General features: G+C 43.3%; 1 protein-coding gene across 10 annotated transcripts in view; it reads right to left on the bottom strand.

The window, feature by feature from the left end:
* The window catches only part of LOC134737558 (E3 ubiquitin-protein ligase HERC2-like), a 46,299-nt gene extending 32,463 nt beyond the window's left edge, over window positions 1-13,836 (bottom strand). For 6 of the 10 annotated variants that reach the window (XM_063653172.1, XM_063653171.1, XM_063653170.1 and 3 more), the window contains exon 1: window positions 8,090-8,227. Coding sequence is in view for 2 of the 10 variants with exons in the window: in XM_063653176.1 (XP_063509246.1) it covers window positions 8,090-8,224; window positions 12,837-12,908 (207 nt within the window). In the remaining 8 variants the exon portion in view is untranslated. Of the gene's footprint in view, window positions 1-8,089; window positions 8,228-12,836; window positions 12,940-13,196; window positions 13,420-13,537 lie in introns of those variants that run through there. The other 4 variants (XM_063653180.1, XM_063653175.1, XM_063653176.1 and 1 more) reach the window with 3 other exon arrangements.
* Between the last annotated feature and the right edge of the window lie 6,918 nt (window positions 13,837-20,754).

A 20,754-nucleotide genomic window follows, 5' to 3' on the forward strand; every position in this document is an offset into this window, starting at 1 on the left:
TAGCAAGTAGAATTAAACAAAATATAAAAAGAATTACACATCATCGCCAAGTAGTTTCACTGCAGGAATGCAAAGCTGGTTCAACAGTCAAAAATCAATGTAACCCACCCTATTAATAGGCTAAAGAACAGAAATTGCATGATTACAAATCAATTGATTTAGAAAAAGCAAATGACAGGCTGGGCACAGTGGCTCACGCCTGTAATCCCAGCACTCTGCAAGGCCGAGGCGGGCAAATCACAAGGTCAGGAGATCGAGACCTTCCTGGCTAATACAGTGAAACCCCGTCTCTACTAAAAATACAAAAAATTAGCAGGGCGTGGTGGCGGACACCTGTAATCCCAGCTACAGGAGGCTGAGGCAGGAGAATGGCGTGAACCTGGGAGGCAGAGCTGGCAATGAGTCAAGATCACGCCACTGGACTCCAGCCTGGGCCACAGAGCGAGACTCCGTCTCAAAAAAAAAAAACAAAAGAAAAAGCAAATGACAAAACTCAATACTCATGCATAAAAATTCTCAAAAAACAGTAACAAATGGGAACTTCATCACTTTGATAAGCAGCATTTACAAAACCTTAAGCTAAAACCTATGCTAACAACAATGTCAGAGAGGGTCCTCCTAGACCTACTTTACACAGCAGAGAGAATTATTAGGAATGATTTAGATAGTCACTAAGAGTTTACTCTCCTAAGAGATTACAACACCCAATGGCCAGCAAGCCCTTTTCATTAGACAAAAAGAAAAGCTGTGATTTGTCAACACTCTCAGAAGGTTCACTGTGAAATGTGCACTTCTGAACTCCTGCTGAGGGCCTACACGCTGCAGTGTTGAGAAGCAAGTGTCCAGAGGTCTCCTTGGAAACACTGCAAAAAAAATGTGAGGGACTGATGGATGAATAGAGGGACGAAAAGGTGGAGAGAGCAGTGATAAAGCAAGTGGGATGATGCCAGCGGCACAGTCTTAGGTGGTGAATATGTGGGTGCGCACTGTAAAATTCTTTCAACTTTTCCGTATTTTTTTTCATAATAAAATATTGGAAAAAATAAACCTGTGAAAAAGGAAGTTTTAGTCAAACGTATCTAAGCAAAAGAAAAAGCAAGTTTTAAATTCCTATGGCTCAAATTAATGTGTTTTTCTTTTTAGGTTGAGATGCAAAAGCAAAAAAGAAAAAAAGGAATGAAAGGAATAGGAGCTATTCTAAAAGCGACAAATTCCACCTGCAGTTTGACTAAAGATGACGTGGCTGAAGAACATGCTTTGAATCCAAGCCCCTTCAAGGCTGCCAGGTAGAGAGTCGGTTCTGCGAAAGCTCCATACCTGTGAGCAAGCAGGGCTTCCAAGTAAACCCTCTTCATTAAAGCTGCCCTGAGTCAACAAGCTGGGCTTTAATCTGAGCAAGAAAGGTATACTTCGTGGCTAGTTACCCACCCATAACTGTAGGTACTTTGATAGCTAGGTGAGGGGAAAGAAGGAGAAAGGCAAAACAACAGATTTTAAAAATCACAACAAATGTTTATCAAACAGTATGCGCCAGGCACTGACTTAGAAGCTTCAAGTGCATTATTTCATGTCATTTGCACAGCAACTCTCTGATAAGTATTCACTTATTTTATATATATTATATAATTTTAATTATTTACATTATATTATACTTATTCCTTTTTTTTTTTTTTTTTTTTTTTGAGACAGAGTCTCACTCTGTCACCCAGGCTGGAGTGCAGTGGTGTGATCTCGGCTCACTACAAGCTCTGCCTCCTGGGTTCACGCCATTCTCCTGCCTCAGCCTCCCGAGTAGCTGGGACTACAGGTGCCTGCCACCACGCCCAGCTAATTTTTTTGTATTTTTAGTAGAGATGGGGTTTCACCGTGTTAGCTAGGATGGTCTCAATCTCCTGACCTCGTGACCCACCCGCCTCGCCCTCCCAAAGTGCTGAGATTACAGGCGTGAGCCACCGCACCCGGCCACTTACTCCTATTTTATACATGAGAGGCCCAAGGTGAGACAAAGTGATTTGTGTAGAGTCAGAGATAAAGCCAAAATTGATAACCAGACAGACTGAAAAACTTCTCTGCCAGCAGATCTAGAAATGATAAATGAAGATCTTCAAACTGAAGGAAAATGATACCAGAGGGCAACTGGGATATAAACAAAACCTTAAGGGCCCAAAATGATAAACATGTAGGTTAACATAAATACTTTTTTTTTGGCCGGTCGTGGTGGCTTTTGGGAGGCCAAGGCAGGTGGACCACCTGAGGTCAGGAGTTCGAAACCAGCCCGACAAACATGACGAAACCCTGTCTCTACTCAAAAATACAGAATTAGCCAGGCCGTGGTGTTCACTTGGACATATGACACAGCAACACAACCAACCAAGAACAGGTCAGAAGCAGGAAGCTGTGGTCAGAGCATTGCCCCGCAGCTCAGGCAGCGTTAATACCATTTGCAAGTGGAGAGTGACAAGTTAAAGATGTACCTGAAAATGCCAGAGATGATAGATTTAAACCCAAGTGGTCTAAAGATTCCAAATAAAAAACAGAGGTTGTCAGGGTGAATAAAGAAGCAAGACCTAATTATATGATACCTAAAAGAAATCCACTTTACATATACACAAAGGTTGAAAGTGAAAAAAGCTAAACCAGGCAAACACACTATGCAAACACCAAATCAGAAGAAAAGAGGGTAGTCAGACCAAGGTTACTTCACAACAAAGAATATCACCGGAGATAAAGGGGGTCAAATTTATGAAAATGACATAAAAATCCTAAAAGTGCATGCACCTGGCTGGGCATGGTGGCTCACGCCTGTAATCCCAGCACTTTGGGAGGCTGAGGCGTGCAGATCATGAGGTCAGTAGATTGAGACCATCCTGGCTAACACGGCGAAACCCCGTCTCCATTAAAAATACAAAAAGATTAGCCGGGCGTGGTGGCGGGCACCGGTAGTCCCAGCTACTCGGGAGGCTGAGGCAGGAGAATGCCGTGAACCTGTGAGGCTGAGGTTGCAGTGAGCTGAGATCGCGCCACTGCACTCCAGCCTGTGGGACACACAACACTCCGTCTCCAAAAAAAAAAAAAGAAAAAAACTGCATGCACCTTATAACATAGTTTTCAAATACATGAAGCAAAAACTGCAGAGCTGAAAGAAAATAATCCATAATTAGCATGAGAGATTTCAATTCTCCTCAGAAGAGGAACTAAGCAGTGAAATTGCTCTTCATGCCTCCCCAGCACAATGGAGATACTCCAGGGAAATAAAGGCCAGTCACTGGGGCTCATCTCCCCAGAACGCTGAGATGCTGAGACTGGCTTCTCTGTAAATAAATGACTAGTATTTGCTAGGAAAAAAGTCCTTATCTATGAAATGTTTTTAGCAAGATGTGGTTAGTTGAGGATTGTGTTTGGTAAACATACCTAAAATCCACAGACTTATGGGACATGGCTCCCTGGAAAAGGTTCCCTAAGGTGTATAAACCATCTGACTACAAAATGGGAACACTGCACATCCTTAATGCTCCTTGTTCAGTGAGATGATGACACACCTCAGTGAGAAGACGACACGCCTCAGTGAGAGGGCAACACGCCTCAGTGAGGGGACAACACACCTCAGTGAGGGGACGACACGCCTCAGTGAGGGGACGACACGCCTCAGTGAGGGGACGACACACCTCAGTGAGGGGGCGGCACGCCTCAGTGAGGGGACGACACACCTGAGGGGACGACATGCCTCAGTGAGGGGACGACACACCTGAGGGGACGACACGCCTCAGTGAGGGGACGACAGACCTGAGAGGACGACATGCCTCAGTGAGGGGACGGCACGCCTCAGTGAGAGGTCTCATCTCTCAGGCGGGGTTCAAAGAGGACGGACTTGGGGGAGTTGCACAGCTTGTTCCACATCTCTCCCCACTTTGCCTGAGCACACAAGTGAGGATATTACTTGTATCTTTAAAGTTACTAAGTAATCAGGAACGGGTAAGATCTCTGAGATTCACGTCAAACTAATGTGGTAATCCAACCTTGTGTGTTAGTTCAACTCCTCTTCTAACAGTGAATAGAACAAGTAGGCAGAAAATTATTTCAAGTCAAGGATACCTGAACACTATCAACTTGATCTCATTAAGCTTTACGGGGCAGCAAAATACACATTTTTCTTTTTTTTTGAGACATAGTCTCACTTTGTCACCCAGAATAAAATGCAGTGGCACAATCGAGATTACAGGCGCCCACCACCAGACCCAGTTAATTTTTGTATTTTTCGTAGAGACAGTGTTTCACCATGTTGGCCAGGCTGGTCTCGAACTCCTGACCTCAAGTAATCCACCCACCTTGGCCTCCCAAAGTGCTGGGATTACAGGCATGAGTCACCGTACCCGGCCACATTCTTATTACGTGTGCATGAAACATTCCACAGAACAGATCATATTCTGGGGCTTAAGACAAGCCTCAACATTGAAATCACAGAATATGTTCTCTGACTACAACTAATTTAGAAATTGTTAACAAGAGATATTTGAAAATCCCCAAACATTTAGAAATGAAATAACACATTTCCAAATAATAAGTGGGTAAAAGAAGAAATTAAAAGGGAAATTAGAAAATATTTTCAACTGAATGAAGATGAAAATAAATAAACATTTCCAAATTTGTGAAATGTGGCTAAACAACGCTTAGAGATAAATTTATGTTATAGTTTTGAACACCTGTTAGAAAAGACAAAAAATCTAAAGTCAATGATCTAAGCCTTTACCTTAAAAAACTAGAAGAGGGACGGGTGTGGTGACTCACACCTGTAATCCTAGCACTTTGGGAGGCCAAGGCGGGCAGATCATGAGGTCGCGAGATCGAGACCATGCTGGCTAACATGGTGAAACCCCGCCTCTACTAAAAATACAAAAAATTAGCCGGGCGTGGTGACGGGCGCCTGTAGTCCCAGCAACTCGGGAGGTTGAGGAAGGAGAATGGTGTGAATCCGGGAGGCGGAGCTTGCAGTGAGCTGAGATGGTGCCAATGCACTCCAGCCTGGGAGTCAGAGCGAGACTCTGTGTCTCAAAAAAAAAAACTAGAAGAGACAGAAGAGCAAATGGAACCCAAAGCAGCAGAAAAAAGGAAATAATAAAGAGTAAACAGAAATCAATGAAAAACAAAACAAACAAAATCAATAAAACCAACAACTGGCTCTTTGAAAAAACTCAATTAAACTGATAACTTCTACTAAAACTGACCAAAATGGAAAGAGAGAAAATACAAGGCACATTTCAGCAAACTTCTGGATAACAGGTAGTATATGCTGGTACTTACTACACACAAGATAACTGCATAGGCACTTTGCCTAGCCTACTGTACTGAGCCCATAATAGCCTACAAGGTAGGTACTATTATTAACCCCACATACGGACTTTTTCTAAGAGACAGGGTCTCACCCTGTCACCCAGGTTGGGTGTAGTGGCACAATCACAGTTCACTGCAGCTTCAAACTGCTGGCCTCAAGCAATTCTCTCACCTCAGCATCCCAAAGTGCTGGGATTACAGGCGTGAGCTACCATGCCTGGCATCACAAATTATTTTTATATATGTACATTTACACAGGTATGTCCATTCAAGGAAAAGAAAGTCTGAATATCCACACTGAAGGGATAATAGTGGCTAACTCTTAGAGGAAAACTGAAATTGGGGTGGGCAGTCACGTGAAATCTTTATCATCTATACATTTTTATAAGAATCCAGGTATATTTTTAATTGGAACAAAAATGCATCACACATTTAAAAAATTTAATTACACAAAATAAAGTAAGCAAAGAATAAATATATGGGTTTCACCGGGTTGGAGAAAGGGAAGAGATTATGAACTCCATCCATGATAAAGAACTCCTATAACCCAAAACAAAAAACTCAATTAAAAAATGGGCAAAAGGGCCAGGCACAGTGGCTCATGCCTGTAATACCAGCACTTTGGGAGGCCTTGGTGGGTGGATCACCCGAGGTCAGGAGTTCAAGATCAGCCTGGCCAACATAGTGAAACCTCGTCTCTACTAAAAACACAAAAAATTAGCCAGGAATGGTGGCAGGTACCTGTAATCCCAGTTACTCAGGAAACTGAGGCAGGAGAATCACTTGAACCCAGGAGGTGGAGGTTGCAATGAGCCAAGATTGTGCCACTGCACTCCAGCCTGGGCAACGAGAGCCAAACTCCGTCTCCAAAAAAAAAAAAAAAAAATGTGCAAAGGATTTGAACAGACATTTCTCCAGTAAATGTATACAAATGGTGAATAAGCATGTAAAAAGATGCTCAGCATGACTAATCATCAGGGAAATGCAAATCACAACAACGAGATGCTGTACCTACTCACACAAAAAAGGATGGCTATCATCAGACAAGGAAAAAAAAAGAAAAAGTGTTGGTGAGGGCGTGGAGAAACTGGAACCTTGGTATACGGCTGCAAGAATGTAAAACAGTGTAGCCACTGTGGAAAACAGTTTACTGGTTCCTCAAAAAGTTACATCTACTGCCAGGTGCAGTGGTTCACACCTGTAATCTCAGTAACTCAGGAGTCTGAGGCAGGAAGATCACTTGAAGCCAGGAGTGTAAGACTAGCCTGGGCAACACAGTGAGAGTCTGTCTCTAATTAGTCAAGCGTGGTGTTGTTCACCTGTAGTCACAGCTACTTGGGAGGCTGAGGCAAAAAGATCACTTCAGCTCAGGAGTCCAAGGCTGCAGTGAGCTATGATTACATCACTGCATTCCAGCCTGAGCGACAGAGTGAGACCTAATCTCAAAAATAACAATAAATAATAAGTTAAACATAAAACTACCACATTATTGGCCAGGCGTGGTGGATCACGCCTGTAATCCCAGCACTTTGGGAGGCCGAGGCAGGCGGATCACGAGGTCAGGAGATCGAGACCATCCTGGCTAACACGGTGAAACCCCGTCTCTACTAAAAATACAAAAAAATTAGCTGGGCGTGGTGGCGGGCGCCTGTAGTCCCAGCTACTTGGGAGGCTGAGGCAGGAGAATGGCGTGAACCCGGGAAGCAGAGCTTGCAGTGAGCCGAGATTGCGCCACTACACTCCAGCCTGGGAGATGGAACCAGACTCGGTCTCAAAAACACAAACAAAAACAAAAAAATCTATTGACCAATTCCACTCCTAGGTATAGACACAAAGAATTAAAAGCAGAGACTCAAGACACTTGTAAACCAATGTTCATAGCAGCATTACTCACACAAGTCAAGAGACGAAAGCAACCTGAGTGTCCACTGATGAAGGGATAAAATGTTTCTTACATATATAATGGACTAGTATTGAGCCTTTAAAAGGAAGAAAATTTTGACACATGCGGATGAACCCCACAGACCTAAGAAGTTCAATAACCCAGTCACAAAAGGACAAATACTGTATGATTCCCCTTATAAGGAGACACCTTGAGTAGTCAAATTCTGAGACAAAAGTAGAATGGTGGTTGCTTGGGGGCAGCAAGGAGTTAAGTGTTTCATGGATACAGAGTTTCAGTCAGAGAAAATGCAAAAGTTCTAGAGATGGATGGTGGTGATGGCTGGGCAACAATGTGAATATACTTAATGCCAATGAACTGTGCACATAAAAATGGTTAAAATGGTTAAGTTTTATGGTATGTATATTTTACCACAATATTTAAATTTTTTAAATTACATTTTTAAAAATTGTTAACAGACCAGGTGTGGTGGCTCACGCCTGTAATCCCAGCACTTTGGGAGGCCGAGGCAGGCAGATCACAAGGTCAGGAGATCGAGACCATCCTGGCTAACACAGTGAAACCCCGTCTCTACTAAAACTACAAAAAATTACCCAGGCATGGTGGCAGGTGCCTGTAGTCTCAGCTACTCGGGAGGCTGAGCCTGAGGCAGGAGAATGGTGTGAACCCGGGAGGCGGAGCTTGCAGTGAGCCGAGATCCCGCCACTGCACTCCAGCCTGGGCAACACAGTGAGACTTCATCTCAAAAAAAAAAAAAAAAAAAAATTGTTACCAAAAAATTACTAATAATCCATCCAAGTTATTTAGAAAAGGAGTGTCAGATCAAGCTTTCCAAAGTGCCAAAACTCAGAAGATTACCTGGTTGCTTGCCCCATACCCAGCTGTCCAGAATTCACTTGGCACTATATACAGGTGTAGGAGTTTCTTCTTCATCTTTTTTCTCTCTGTCATCCAGATCTTCTTTCTTTGTTCCACTTTGTTCAACACTATCATCTGCAGAATTAAAAAATTTTTAATCTGTAACCGCTTTTCAGAATGCCATACCATTAGTCAGTCTCTGCAAATGTCCCTCCCCGAAAAGTTAAACACACATCATGAACTGAATGTTTGACAACTTAAAAATAAAATACATCAGTCATATCTGTAACAGATCCAGTAAAATTTTCATAAAGAAACCAAAACATTGGCCGGGTGCGGTGGCTCACACCTGTAATCCCAGCACTTTGGGAGGCTGAGGCGGGTGGATCACGAGGTCAGGAGATCGAGACCGTCCTGGCTAACATGGTGAAACCCCACCTCTACTAAAAATGCAAAAAATTGGCCGGGCATGACAGCGGGCGCCTGTAGTCCCAGCTACTGGGGAGGCTGAGGCAGAAGAATGGTGTGAATCTGGGAGGCAGAGCTTGCAGTGAGCCGAGATGGTGCCAATGCACTCCAACCTGGGTGACAAAGCGAGATGCCATCTCAAAAAAAAAAAGAAAAGAAAAGAAAAGAAACCAATATATCAAATTATTTAAAGCATGTCTTCCAAAATGATATTCCATCAACTTCCTAATGGGATTTTTAAGCCATTCTACTGAAATCAGTTTCTTAAGAGTGAAAATTACGTAGTATAGATGACTTCTATAAGAAACATCAGTTAACATTTAATTATAGTGTACAGGTAGGCTTACAAATAGAAATTATTTAGAAGCAATAAGATTGTTAAACAATTTGATAACACTGGTGATGAAAACAAAATGACACCTAAAAGGTACAGAAATAGTTTGGTGGTAAAACTTTTCATATTGAAATATAGAGACCCCTCTGTTATCTGAAATAAACATGAACAAAAACTGACACAGAAAATCAGTTCAAGTAATAATTAGCAAAATATTTACCAACCGTTTTCATTTGCATAAATAGGGCAGAATCATGAAATTTCAAAGATACAATATTCGTATTAATATTCATAACTATATATAGTTATATGTAGGTATATACACATATATAACTTTAGTCAGAATTTTTATGGTAACAAATAAACTGTGTGCTATTTAAGTCGTATTTTCCAAAGAATAAACAAAAGTGTAATGAAGAAATAGTGGTGCATTTCAAGTTCTTAACACAGATGACACCTTGGTAAACTTTTTAGATCACAATATTTTTAAGTCATTAAGACCATCTAAAACTATGCCTTAACTTGCTTCGGAAAACAGTTCAGCACATGACCCAACTTTCACACTACTAGGTCTTTATCCTAGGGAAATGGAAACTACATTCACACAAAATCTGTACAGAAATGCTCACAGCAGGATTACAATTGTGAAAGAAAAACGGAAACAACCACAAGGTCCTACAATAGCAGAATGGATAAACACCATGTGGTACATCCAAATGATGAAATACTACTATTCAGCAATATAAAGAACCATTAATACACAGAACAACTGGTAAATCTCAAACATATAACTGGGAGTAAATGAAGATGGTTTCAAAATGTTACTTAAAATACGGTTCTACTTACATGACATTCTCAAAAAGAATACCCTACACCGATGGAGAACAGATCAGTGGCTGCCAGGGTAGGAGCCCAGGGAACATGTGATAAAAAGGAGCACCTTAAGGGAGCTTTTGAGGTGATGAAACTTCTCCATCCTGATGATGGTGGGGGTTACATGAATCTATAGAGGTCAAAATTTACTCAACTAGATACCACAATAAAATAAATTTTATATAAGTTTTTTAATTAAAAAAACATCAGCTGGGTGCAGTGGCTCACACCTGTAATCCCAGCAATTTGGGAGGCCAAGGCGGGCGGATCACAAGGTCAGGAGTTCGAGACCAGCCTGACCAACATGGTGAAACCCCGTCTCTACTAAAAATACAAAAATTAGCCAGGTGTGGTGGCATGTGCCTGTAATACCAGCTACTCGGGAGGCTGAGGCAGGAGAATCGCTTGAACCTGGAAGGCAGAGGTTGCAATGAGCCGAGATCATGCCACTGCACTCCAGCCTGGGCGACAGGGCGAGACTGCGTGTCACACACACACACACACAAAAAGTTAATGGTTCTCATTAATATTAAAGTTTCAATGAAATTCTACAAACATGTATTTAACATTCAGCGTATTCAAAGCACTTTTATACTAAAGTAAAAAGATAACATCTAAAAAAAACTTTAGAAAAACCTATCACATACATATAACTAATCGATGCAAATCTGGCTTTGGAAAGGGTCATGAGAAAATATCTAGGTCCAGGGGCTGGGCACGGTGGCTCACGCCTGTAATCTCAGCACTTTGGGAGGCTGAGGCGGGCAGATCACTTGAGGTCAGGAGTTCAAGATCAGCCTGGCCAACATGGTGAAACCCTGTCTCTACAAAAATACAAAAATTAGCTGGGTGTGATGGCCGGCACCTGTAATCCCAGCTACTCAGGAGGCTGACGCAGAAGAATCACTTGAACCTGGGAGGTAGAGGTTGCAGTGAGCCGAGATTGTGCCACTGCACTCCAGCCTGGACCACCGACCACCGAGTGAGGCTTCATCTCACAAAAAAGAAAGAAAGAAAGAAAATATCTAGGTCCAGGTTAGGGAGGACAGCTGGAATACAGTCTGGTGGAATCATATCAGAGCAGGGAGCTGCATCTGGAGGGCTGGAGTAGGGTGTGGCCCCACTCTAGAAAGAAACTGAGAAACGCATCCTGGGTGAAGCAAGAGCAGAGTCCCATTCTACAACAGGTGAGCATTTATCCCGATCTGAGAAACTACATGCAAATTTATAAGTCTCACTTAGCCTCTTATTTTCCTTAACAACATGTAAAATGAAAGAACAAACAATTCAGAAGGTTAAGACGTGAAATACACTGAATTCAGAAATCATACACAGAAAGGTAGGAAATGAATGGAGGAAAAAAGCAGCTAATGGAGAGTGAAAATGAGCCAGGTGGGCAGCTCACACCTGTAATCCCAGCACTTTGGGAGGCCGAGGCGGGCGGATCACTTGAGGTCAGGAGTTTGAGACCAGCCTGGCCAACATGGTGAAACCCCATCTCTACTAAAAATACAAAAATTGGCCGGGCGTGGTGGCAGCCACCTGTAATCCCAGCAGCTCTGGAGGCTGAGACAGGAGAATCATTTGAATCCAGAAGGCGGAGGCTGCAGTGAGCCGAGATGGCACCACTGGATTCCAGCCTGGGCAACACAGTGAGACGCTGTCTCAAAAAAAAAAAAAAGGAATTTAATATGTATAAATCTATCTATAAATATTTTCTAATAATAAAAAACACACATCATGCCACACTAAAAATAAAGACATTTACTGAGTGCCAAAAAATCTCCCTAAAAATCCCAATCACTTGGGATCTACGTAAAGAACAATTATGCTCTGCTTTCTGACCATGATTTTTAAAAGAACAAAGGGCAAAAAAATTCATCAAATGTGGGCCAAGCGCGGTGGCTCAAGCCTGTAATCCCAACACTTTGGGAGGCCAACGGGGGCGGATCATGAGGTCAGGAATTCAAGACCAGCCTGGCCAATATGGTGAAAGTCCGTCTCTACTAAAAGCATAAAAATTAGCTGGGCGAGGTGGAGGGCACCAGTAATCCCAGCTACTCAGGAGGCCGAAGCAGAGAACTGCTTGAACCCAAGAGGTGGAGGATGCAGTGAGCCAGGATCATGCCACTGCACTCCAGCCTGAGCGACAGAGCAAGACTTCCTCTCGAGAGGAAAAAACAACAACAACAAAATTCATCAAATGTAATGAATAAAACACATAGTTTAGATTTTTCCATGTACTTAGTTTTTCTAAGAGCATCTTTTGGAACTACTGTTTCACAGAAAACACTTCGGGGAACGTTTTAATTTATTAACAAATACTGGAGGGCTAGGAGGAAGAGGTTAAAACTTTTTAAAATATACAGAGTGAATCACTGATACGTGCCCAAAAAAAAAAAAAAAAGTTGCTGATTCCTGTCATGGAAGGCACTGTCATATGGACACTGTTAGCCTCAGCATGTGGAGGTCCAGAAAGGGAAAATTTCAAGTCAGATAGAATTCTATATATACCATTTATTTGGAGCCTTCAGCCCTCAAGATCCTAACATCATGACCTCAGTTTCAACACAATTGTCCTTAGTCCTTGTATTGGTTACAAATACAAACCAAACAGCTCAACTGAACTAACTCTCATCTCTCCAGAAACACAAACACAAGACCTCATAAAATGAGTGAGTTTCTACAGGCCATAATTACTGAACTTACTTCTCCAATTTTCCCCTCCACAGTTAACTCAACAGCTCAAAAACTGTCAGTAACAACAGTCACTGATATGGTTAGGAGTGTGGCAGATTTCTTAACCAGCAATAATAAATAGGAAAAAAATTTTGCCTATTCATATATCTCAAGTTTCGTGCACTTGCAAGAAACTAATTAAAAGGCAGCCGTGCACAATTTACAAAAACAGCCATAAAGACTGTTAACATTATAAGTTACAGGAAATAAACCTGCTCCTCTAATATAGCAAGATACAACTGACTTCCCCTTACATGCCCTAAAAAAAAAGCCTTACCCGAGAAATTTAATGGAAGCAGAAACACATCAAGAAAAAGACATGTCAAACCCCACCTGTATATCTGTTTGCAACCATTTGGAGTCAAGTCGAGCCTGGGCAGCCAAACAGAAAGATTCAGAGGGCATCTTTTCTCCAGCTTCCTCCCAGTTCTCAGGCCTGCAAGTAAACATACATGTTGAAGACCTAACGCTTTTTAATAATTTACAAAGACACTCCCGAAAAAGTTTAATGCAGAAAAAAAAAAAGAGAGACAGAGAGAGAACAGAAAGAGGGGAGAGAAGAGCTGGGGGAAGGGAGTGAGGGGGAGAGAGGGAAAGAGGGAAGAGATGGAGGGAGAGGGAGGTTCGGGGAAGGGAAAGCCTCCTTCCAAGGTAGGCAGGGTGTGCCGGGTTTCTGCACCACGCTGGCGAGACCTGGAGAATGGACGCTCACATGAGGCCAAGTCACAATGTCATCTGCCCTCAAATCCAAAAAGTACACACACACGACAGGAAGTCCATCGTGTTAACGGACAAATGACAGCAGCATAAATCTGCCGCTTTACCCCACAGCAGGGCACGTGCGTGAAACAAATTACTCAAAAGGATCGCCAGTAGAAAAATCCACAGCCACCACCACCTAGAGACGAAGAGAGGCCGGAGGCTGCGCCGCGGACGGTCAGCGCAGGCCCAGGTGCGGCCGCCGCGCCCACGCCCGCCAGCCCCGCGCCCGCACCGCCCCCGCAGCTGGCGTCCCCGGTGTCCCAGGCCAGGACCTGACGCGCTGGGCCGGGCAGCCTCGCCCCGCCGGCTTGCGGACACAGCCACACAGCAGCCGCAGGCTCAGCCCGCGCCCACGATCCCGGCGCCTCTCGAGGCCCGAGGGGCGGGCGGACACGGGACTACCTCCCCCCGCGTACGGCCAATCGCAACGGGGCTGCTCCGCGGGCGCAGCCAAAGGGGAAGAGAAGCCCTTCGCGGCTCCTCCGGACTCTCCGGCTTCCCGCAATCCCGTTTATCTTCCTGCTTGGTGCTCACGGGCTGCGGCCAGGGCCAACCGCGGGCGCCGGAAGGCGGGATTTCCGTTGCACGCACGCCCGCCCGCACTCCCACAGGAGACTGTCTCTCCCCGCCCAGCGCTCTTAATTATGCCGCGGGTGGTTGCGCTCACGCCAACTGGAGCTGTTCAGGGATCGAGTGGCGAGACCAGCTCCCCTGGGGATGAGAACGGATCTTTGTGTGGTCGGCTGGGGACTGAAGAGTTTCCTGGTGTGTGTTCAACTGAATGCAGCAAGAGTCTTGGGCAGATTACATGGAGCAGCTGTGGAAGCACTCGGCAGGGAATCCAAGAAAGAAACACCTCCAGCGACCACGAAACAAAATTGAAGAAATATAAAACAATGTAGGCCCGGCAAAGTGGCTCACGTCTGTAATTTTCAGAGCTTTGGGAGGCTGAAGCGGGAGGATCCCTCAAAGCCTGGAGTTGGAGGATCCCATGTTGCCCGACTGGGCAACATAGCAAGACCCCATCTCTTAAAAAAAGAAATTAACAATTAGCCAGGTGTGGTGGCGCACACCTGTGATCCCAGCTGCTCCAGAGGCTGAGGCAGGAGAATCGCCTCAGCCTGGGAGATCAATGCTACAGTGAGCTGAGATCCTGCCACTGCACTCCCAGCCTGGGCAACAGAGTGAGATCCTGCCTCTAAGAAAAATACTGGCCAGGCCTGGTGGTCACGCCTGTAATACCAGCACTTTGGGAGGCCGAGGCAGGTGGATCATTTGAGGTTAGGAGTTCAAGACCAGCCTGACCAACATGGTGAGACCCCTTCTCTACTAAAAATACAAAAATTAGCCTGGTGTGGTGGCACGTTCCTGTAATCCCAGCTACTCGGGAGGCTGAGGCAGGAGAATCGCTTGAACCCGGGAGGCGGAGATTGCAGTGAGCTGAGACTGCATCACTGCACTCCAGCCTGGGGGACAGAGGCTGCAGTGCAGCCTTGACTTACCGGCTTCAGGTGGTTCTCCACCTCAGCTTTGCCAGTAGCTGGACTGCAGGCACATGCAACCACGCCTGGCTAATTTTTGTATTTTTTGTAGAGACAGGGTTTTGCCATGTGGCCCAGGCTGGTCTCAAACTCCTGGAATCAAGTGATCCGCCCGCCTCAGTCTCCCAAAATGCTGGGATTACAGGTGTGAGCCACTGCACTCGGCTAATAGTAATGAACTTAGAACACAAGGAAAAGATGTTATTATTTTCTTAGTTATATTTTATCTATATTTTCTAATTTTTCTAAACGTGTAAAGATAAAATTCTATTCTTAAAACTCAATAAGACCTCAGAACAAAAAAAATTGGAGTATAAATATTTATTTTAGTTAACTTGTACAAATTCAGTTTCTGGAAAAGGAATGGAATAGATTTTCTGAGAAAAAAAAAATCCACCACTTTGGCCGGGTGCGGTGGCTTACGCCTGTAATCCCAGCACTTTGGGAGGCCGAGGCGGCAGATCACCTGAGGTCAGGAGTTCAAGACCAGCCTGACCAACATGAAGAAACCCCTGTCTCTATTAAAAATACAAAAATTAGCCAGGCATGGTTTCAGGCACCTGGAATCCCAACTACTCAGCAGGCCGAGGCTGGAGAATCGCTTGAACCCAGGAGGCAGAGGCTGCAGTGAGCTGAGGTGGCACCATTGCACTCCAGCCTGGATGACAAGCAAAACTCTCTCTCAAAAAAAAAAAAAAAAGAAAAAAAGCAAAGCCGACTGGCTGAAAGTATTAAAAAAGAAAATGATCCACCAATGTGCTATCTACAAGATAAACATTTTAAATTAAAATAAACAGATTGAAAGTAAAAGAATACAAAGATACAACATTCAAATAGTAACAAAAAAGAGCCGAAGTGGCTGTACTAATATCAAATGAAATACACTTTAAATTAAAGCAGGGCTGGGCATGGTGGCTCATGCCTGTAATCCCAGCATTTCGGGAGATGGAGGCAGAGAGATTGCTTGATCCCAGAAGTTCGAGATCAGCCTGGGCAACATGGCATAATCCCATCCCTACAAAAAATACAAAAATTAGGTGGACATGGTGGTGCCCACCTGTGGTCCCAGCTATGTGGGAGGCTGAGGTGGTAGAATCATGTGAGCCGGGGAGTGTTGAGGCTGCAGTAAGCAAGAGCCGGGGAGGTTGAGGCTGCAGTAAGCCAAGACCAGGCCCCTGCACTCCAACCTGGGCAATAGAGTGAGACCCTGTCTCAAAATAAAAAAAATAAAAAGAGGGTTGAGAGACAAACCTTCTTGTTTGGGATTTGCTTCTCATGTAGTACCTTCTCTGAACAGCAGATGGCATGAGATCATTGGTCATATCTGGGCCACTGTATCAGAAAAATTGTCATTCAAGAGCAAATGTGAACCTTTCGAAGACGCAGACACCCATTCTGTAACACACCGTCACTCGTTGAGTTTTGGTAGCTTGCGGATGTCCTGCAGTAAGTGATTGGAGCTGAGTTTTAAAATGGGTTTCTGTTTATATCTTGTTAATATCTTGATGTCTAAGAGTTAATATCTTGATGTCTAAGAGTTTTGTGTGCCCATACGGTATTTATTATTTTCTAGGCTTCTGAGATAAGTTGCAGAGTAAGAAGTTTACTCTGTGTCATTGAATGGTATTTGAATTTCACTTGCCTCCTTGTTTATATTCCCCTCCATTAGTATAGGAAAGCTACGACAATTATTAGATACAGAAATCGTTTACTTTGAGGGTATTTCAATTACTGTTGAAAACACCTTTTGTTGTTGCTGATGTTAACTTATGGTAAGCTCCTAGAATAGAATTGTTCCCCTCACTGCAGTGTGTTTTTTCAGCTGAATTATTTTATATGTTGACATTTCTGTGAAACACCCTTTGTGTTTGTCATGTTAGATTTACCAGGAAAGAAAAATAGAATATTTTGCTGAGTGTTTAAATAGAAACAACGTTTTAAATAGTGATATCTCCTAACTCTGAGAGAACAATAGATTTCTTCTTAGGAAGCCTTCCTCAGTGAAGAGTGTGCTGTGCATTGTTGTATCTGGGATGGGAGAATGTGATCTAATGGTTAATTAAAAGCACCTTGTTTCTTTCGGAATGAAAATCTGAATGAGGAGGAGAAAAAAGAACAGATCCTTTTCATATCCCAGCATTATGATGTTTGTAGGCTGTGGGTCCTAACAAATTGTAGCTGACAAAATACAGGAGTTTTAATAACACACCCAAAGCAAATGATTGTGCTTAATATTAAAGCAACAGATTATCCTCAAGAAGGTAATATTAAAAGCTTTCTGACCTGAATGGCCTAGTGGAAATATCTTTCTAGGCCATTCAGGTCGTAGGCTTGAAGCTGCATCTGCATCCCTCTTTCCTTGTAGGGAAGAAGGTGATTGATGTGGCTGCAGGCTCCACCCACTGCCTGGCTCTGACTGAGGACAGCGAGGTCCACAGCTGGAGGAGCAACGACCAGTGCCAGCACTTTGACACCTTGCGCGTGACCAAGCCAGAACCTGCAGCATTGCCAGGACTGGATGCCAAACACATAGTGGGAATTACCTGTGGGCCTGCCCAGGTACTGAATATAGAGGTTGATTTGGTATTTTGGAGGATTTTGGATTCCAGTTGTTCATTATCAGTATATAGGAAATACCACTGAGTTTTGTTTGTTGTTCTTGTGTCCTGCAGTTGTGCTAAACTCATTTATTATGAGCTTCATTGTAGTTTCCTTGGGTTTTCTTCATGGACAATTAAATGCTATCTGTATAGAGGGGCAGTTTCATTTCTTCCTTTCCAGTCTGCTTGCCTTTTATGTATTTTTCCCGGCCTGATTGCCCTGGCCAGGACTTGCAGTGTGAAGCTGAGTAGGAGAGGTGATAGTGGGTGCCCTGCCTTGCTCCTGACTGTAGGGGAAAGCAGTTCAGTCTTTCACCATCAACTGTGATGTTAGCTGCGCATATTTATGTAGGTGCCTTATTACCAGATTAAGGCAGTTTCTTTAATTCCCCCCAATTTTTTTTTTTTTTTTTTTTTTTGAGACAGAGTCTCGTTCTATGCCCAGGCTGGCATGCGCTGGCGTGATCTCGGCTCACTGCAAACTCCGCCTCCTGGGTTCACGCCATTCTCCTGCCTCAGCCTCCCGGGTAGCTGGGACTACAGGTGCCTGCCACCGTGCTCAGCTAACTTTCTGTATTTTTAGTAGAGACGGGGTTTCACCGTGTTAGCCAGCATGCTCTTGATCTCCTGACCTTGTGATCTGCCTGCCTCGGCCTCCCAAAGTGCTGAGATTACAGGCGTGAGCCACCGTGCCCGGCCTTAATTCCCCCTTTTAGAAGCTTTTGAAAAATCCTGAATGGGTGTTAAAATTTGTTAAATGCTTTTAATCCAAATGAAATGGTCATGCAGTTTTCCTTCTTTAGTGTGTTAGTGTGGTGTATTACATTGATGATTTTTACTTTCCTTTTCTTAAACTTTTTTTTTTCTTTTTTAGAGATGGGGTTTCACTATGTGGCCCAGGCTGGTCTTGAAATCCTGAGCTCAAGTGATCTGCCTGCCTTGGCCTCCCAAAGTGCTGGGATTACAGGTGTGAGACACTATACCAGCCTGATTTTTAAATACTGACCAAGCCTTGTGTTACTGGGATAGGGATCACTTGGCCACAATTTACTACTCTATTTTTTTTTTTTTTTTTGAGACAGAATCTCACTCTGTCACCCAGGCTGGAGTGCATTGGTGCAATCTCAGCTCTCTGCAACCTCTGCATCCTGGGTTCAAGCAATTCTCCTGCCTCAGCTTCCTGAGTAGCTGGGATTAGAGGTGTGCACCATCACACCTGGCTAATTTTGTTTGTTTGTTTGTTTGTTTGTTTTTAATAGAGATGGGGTTTCACCATGTTGGCCAGCCTGGTCTCCAACTCCTGACCTCAAGTGATCCACCCTCCTTGGCATCCCAAATTCCTATGATTATAGGCGTGAGCCACCGCGCCCAGCCCTATTCTGTTTCTGTATTGCTAAATTTGACTTGGTAACACGTTTTTGAGGATTTTTCTATTGACGCTCATCATGCAGTTTTCTTTCTTTGTATTATACTATCTCGTCTGACTTTCTGTCAGGGGAAAGCTGACCTTATACAAAGTATTGGCATGTGTTCCCTCATTTTCCATTTTCTATAAGGGATTGTGTAGAATTAGTGTTATTTCTTCTTTAAATGTTTTTGAATCCATCTGAACCTGGAGATTTCTTTCTAAAAGATTATACGCCGGGCGCGGTGGCTCACGCCTATAATCCCAGCACGTTGGGAGGCCAAGGCAGGTGGATCACCAGAGGTCAGGAGTTTGAGACCAGCCTGGCTAACATGGTGAAACCCCGTTTCTACTAAAAATACAAAAAATTAGTCGAGCTTGGTGGCGTGCGCCTGTAATCCCAGCTACTCAGGAGGCTAAGGCAGGAGAATCACTTGAACCTGGGAGGCGGAGATTGCAGAGAGCTGAGATTGCACCAATGCACTCCAGCCTGGGTGACAGAGTGAGACTCCGGCTCAAAAAAAAAAAAAAAAAGATTTTGCAAATTCAATTTATTTAACAGATATAGAACTATTGAGGTGACCTGTTTGTTTCTAGGAGGATTTTCCTGGTTTGTGGCACTCAGACATTGCTTTATTTCATCTAAGTTGTCTGATTTTTACATGTCAAGTTTTCCTTAGCATTCTCTTGCTAATCATCTGAATTCTGTGGGGCCTGCAGTGATGTCCCTTCATTCATTCCTGATACTGATAATCTGTGTCTTTTCTGTTTTTTTCTTTGTCAGTTTTGCTAGAGTTTTTCAATTTTATTGATCTTTTCAAAGAACAATCTTTAAGTTTCATTAATTTTTGCTTTGTTTTTTTGCTATCAATCCCATTGGTTTTCTGCTTTTATCTTGTCATTTGTCCCTTTGGCTTGTTTTGTGTTCACTTTGCTCTTTTTTAGTTTCTTAAGGTGGAAACTTAGATTGCTGATTTAGACCTATCTTTTTTGTAATATATAATGATTTGATGCTATAAATTTTCCTCTAAGCAGTGCTTTAATTAAACCCACAAATTTTGATGCGTTTTCATTTATGTTCAAAGTATTTTCTAATTTCTTTTGAGAATTGTTCTTTGACCCATGGATTATTATTATCATTATTATTATTTTTCTTCAATACGGAGTTTCACTGTTGTTGCCCAGGCTGGAGTGCAATGGCATGATCTCGGCTCACTGCAATCTCTGTCTCCTGGGTTCAAGCGATTCTCCTGCCTCAGCCTCCTGATTAGGTGGGACTACAGGCGCCCGCCGCCACGCCTGGCTCATTTTTTGTATTTTTTGTAGAGACGGGGTTTCAACGTGTTAGCCAGCATGGTCTTGATCTCCTGATCTCGTGATCCGCCTGCCTCGGCCTCCCAAAGAGCTGGGATTACAGGTGTGAGCCACTGTGCCCGGCCTCAAGATGCCAGTTTTCTAAAGTGAGAAAAATTAATTTTAAAAATTAAGTTGTATGTTCAATATCGGTGTGAGATCAGATAAACCATGTGTCTTAGAGAAGGAAAGGTTTGAAAGTATAATTTTTATAGTTTCTTATTTATCTATATTTTCCTATATGATTGTTGTTGAAATATCTTAAATTTATTTCACATTACAATTGTCAAATATGTGAATTCATGAGCCACCTGTTGAAGACCACTGAAAGAATATAAATAAATAAAATTGGTAGCTCATTGTTTTTCAATAACGTGTAAGACTAAGCTCTGATTTTTTTATTTTGCCCATATTCCTATCTAAGGGGTCTGGGGAGTCATCCCTTACTAACCATAAATTCTCATCAGATGGATTTTATTTAACCCTATATATCATGGCTTACTTTGCAATCTGACTCTGGCATAACATTATGTGACAAAGAAGAAAGTAAAAAAGAATTTACCCCAAAAGCAAGTTTCTTTGCCATATTT

The sequence above is a fragment of the Pongo pygmaeus genome, chromosome 16, assembly GCF_028885625.2.
Source record: "Pongo pygmaeus isolate AG05252 chromosome 16, NHGRI_mPonPyg2-v2.0_pri, whole genome shotgun sequence".
In the NCBI taxonomy this organism is placed as follows: domain Eukaryota; kingdom Metazoa; phylum Chordata; class Mammalia; order Primates; family Hominidae; genus Pongo; species Pongo pygmaeus.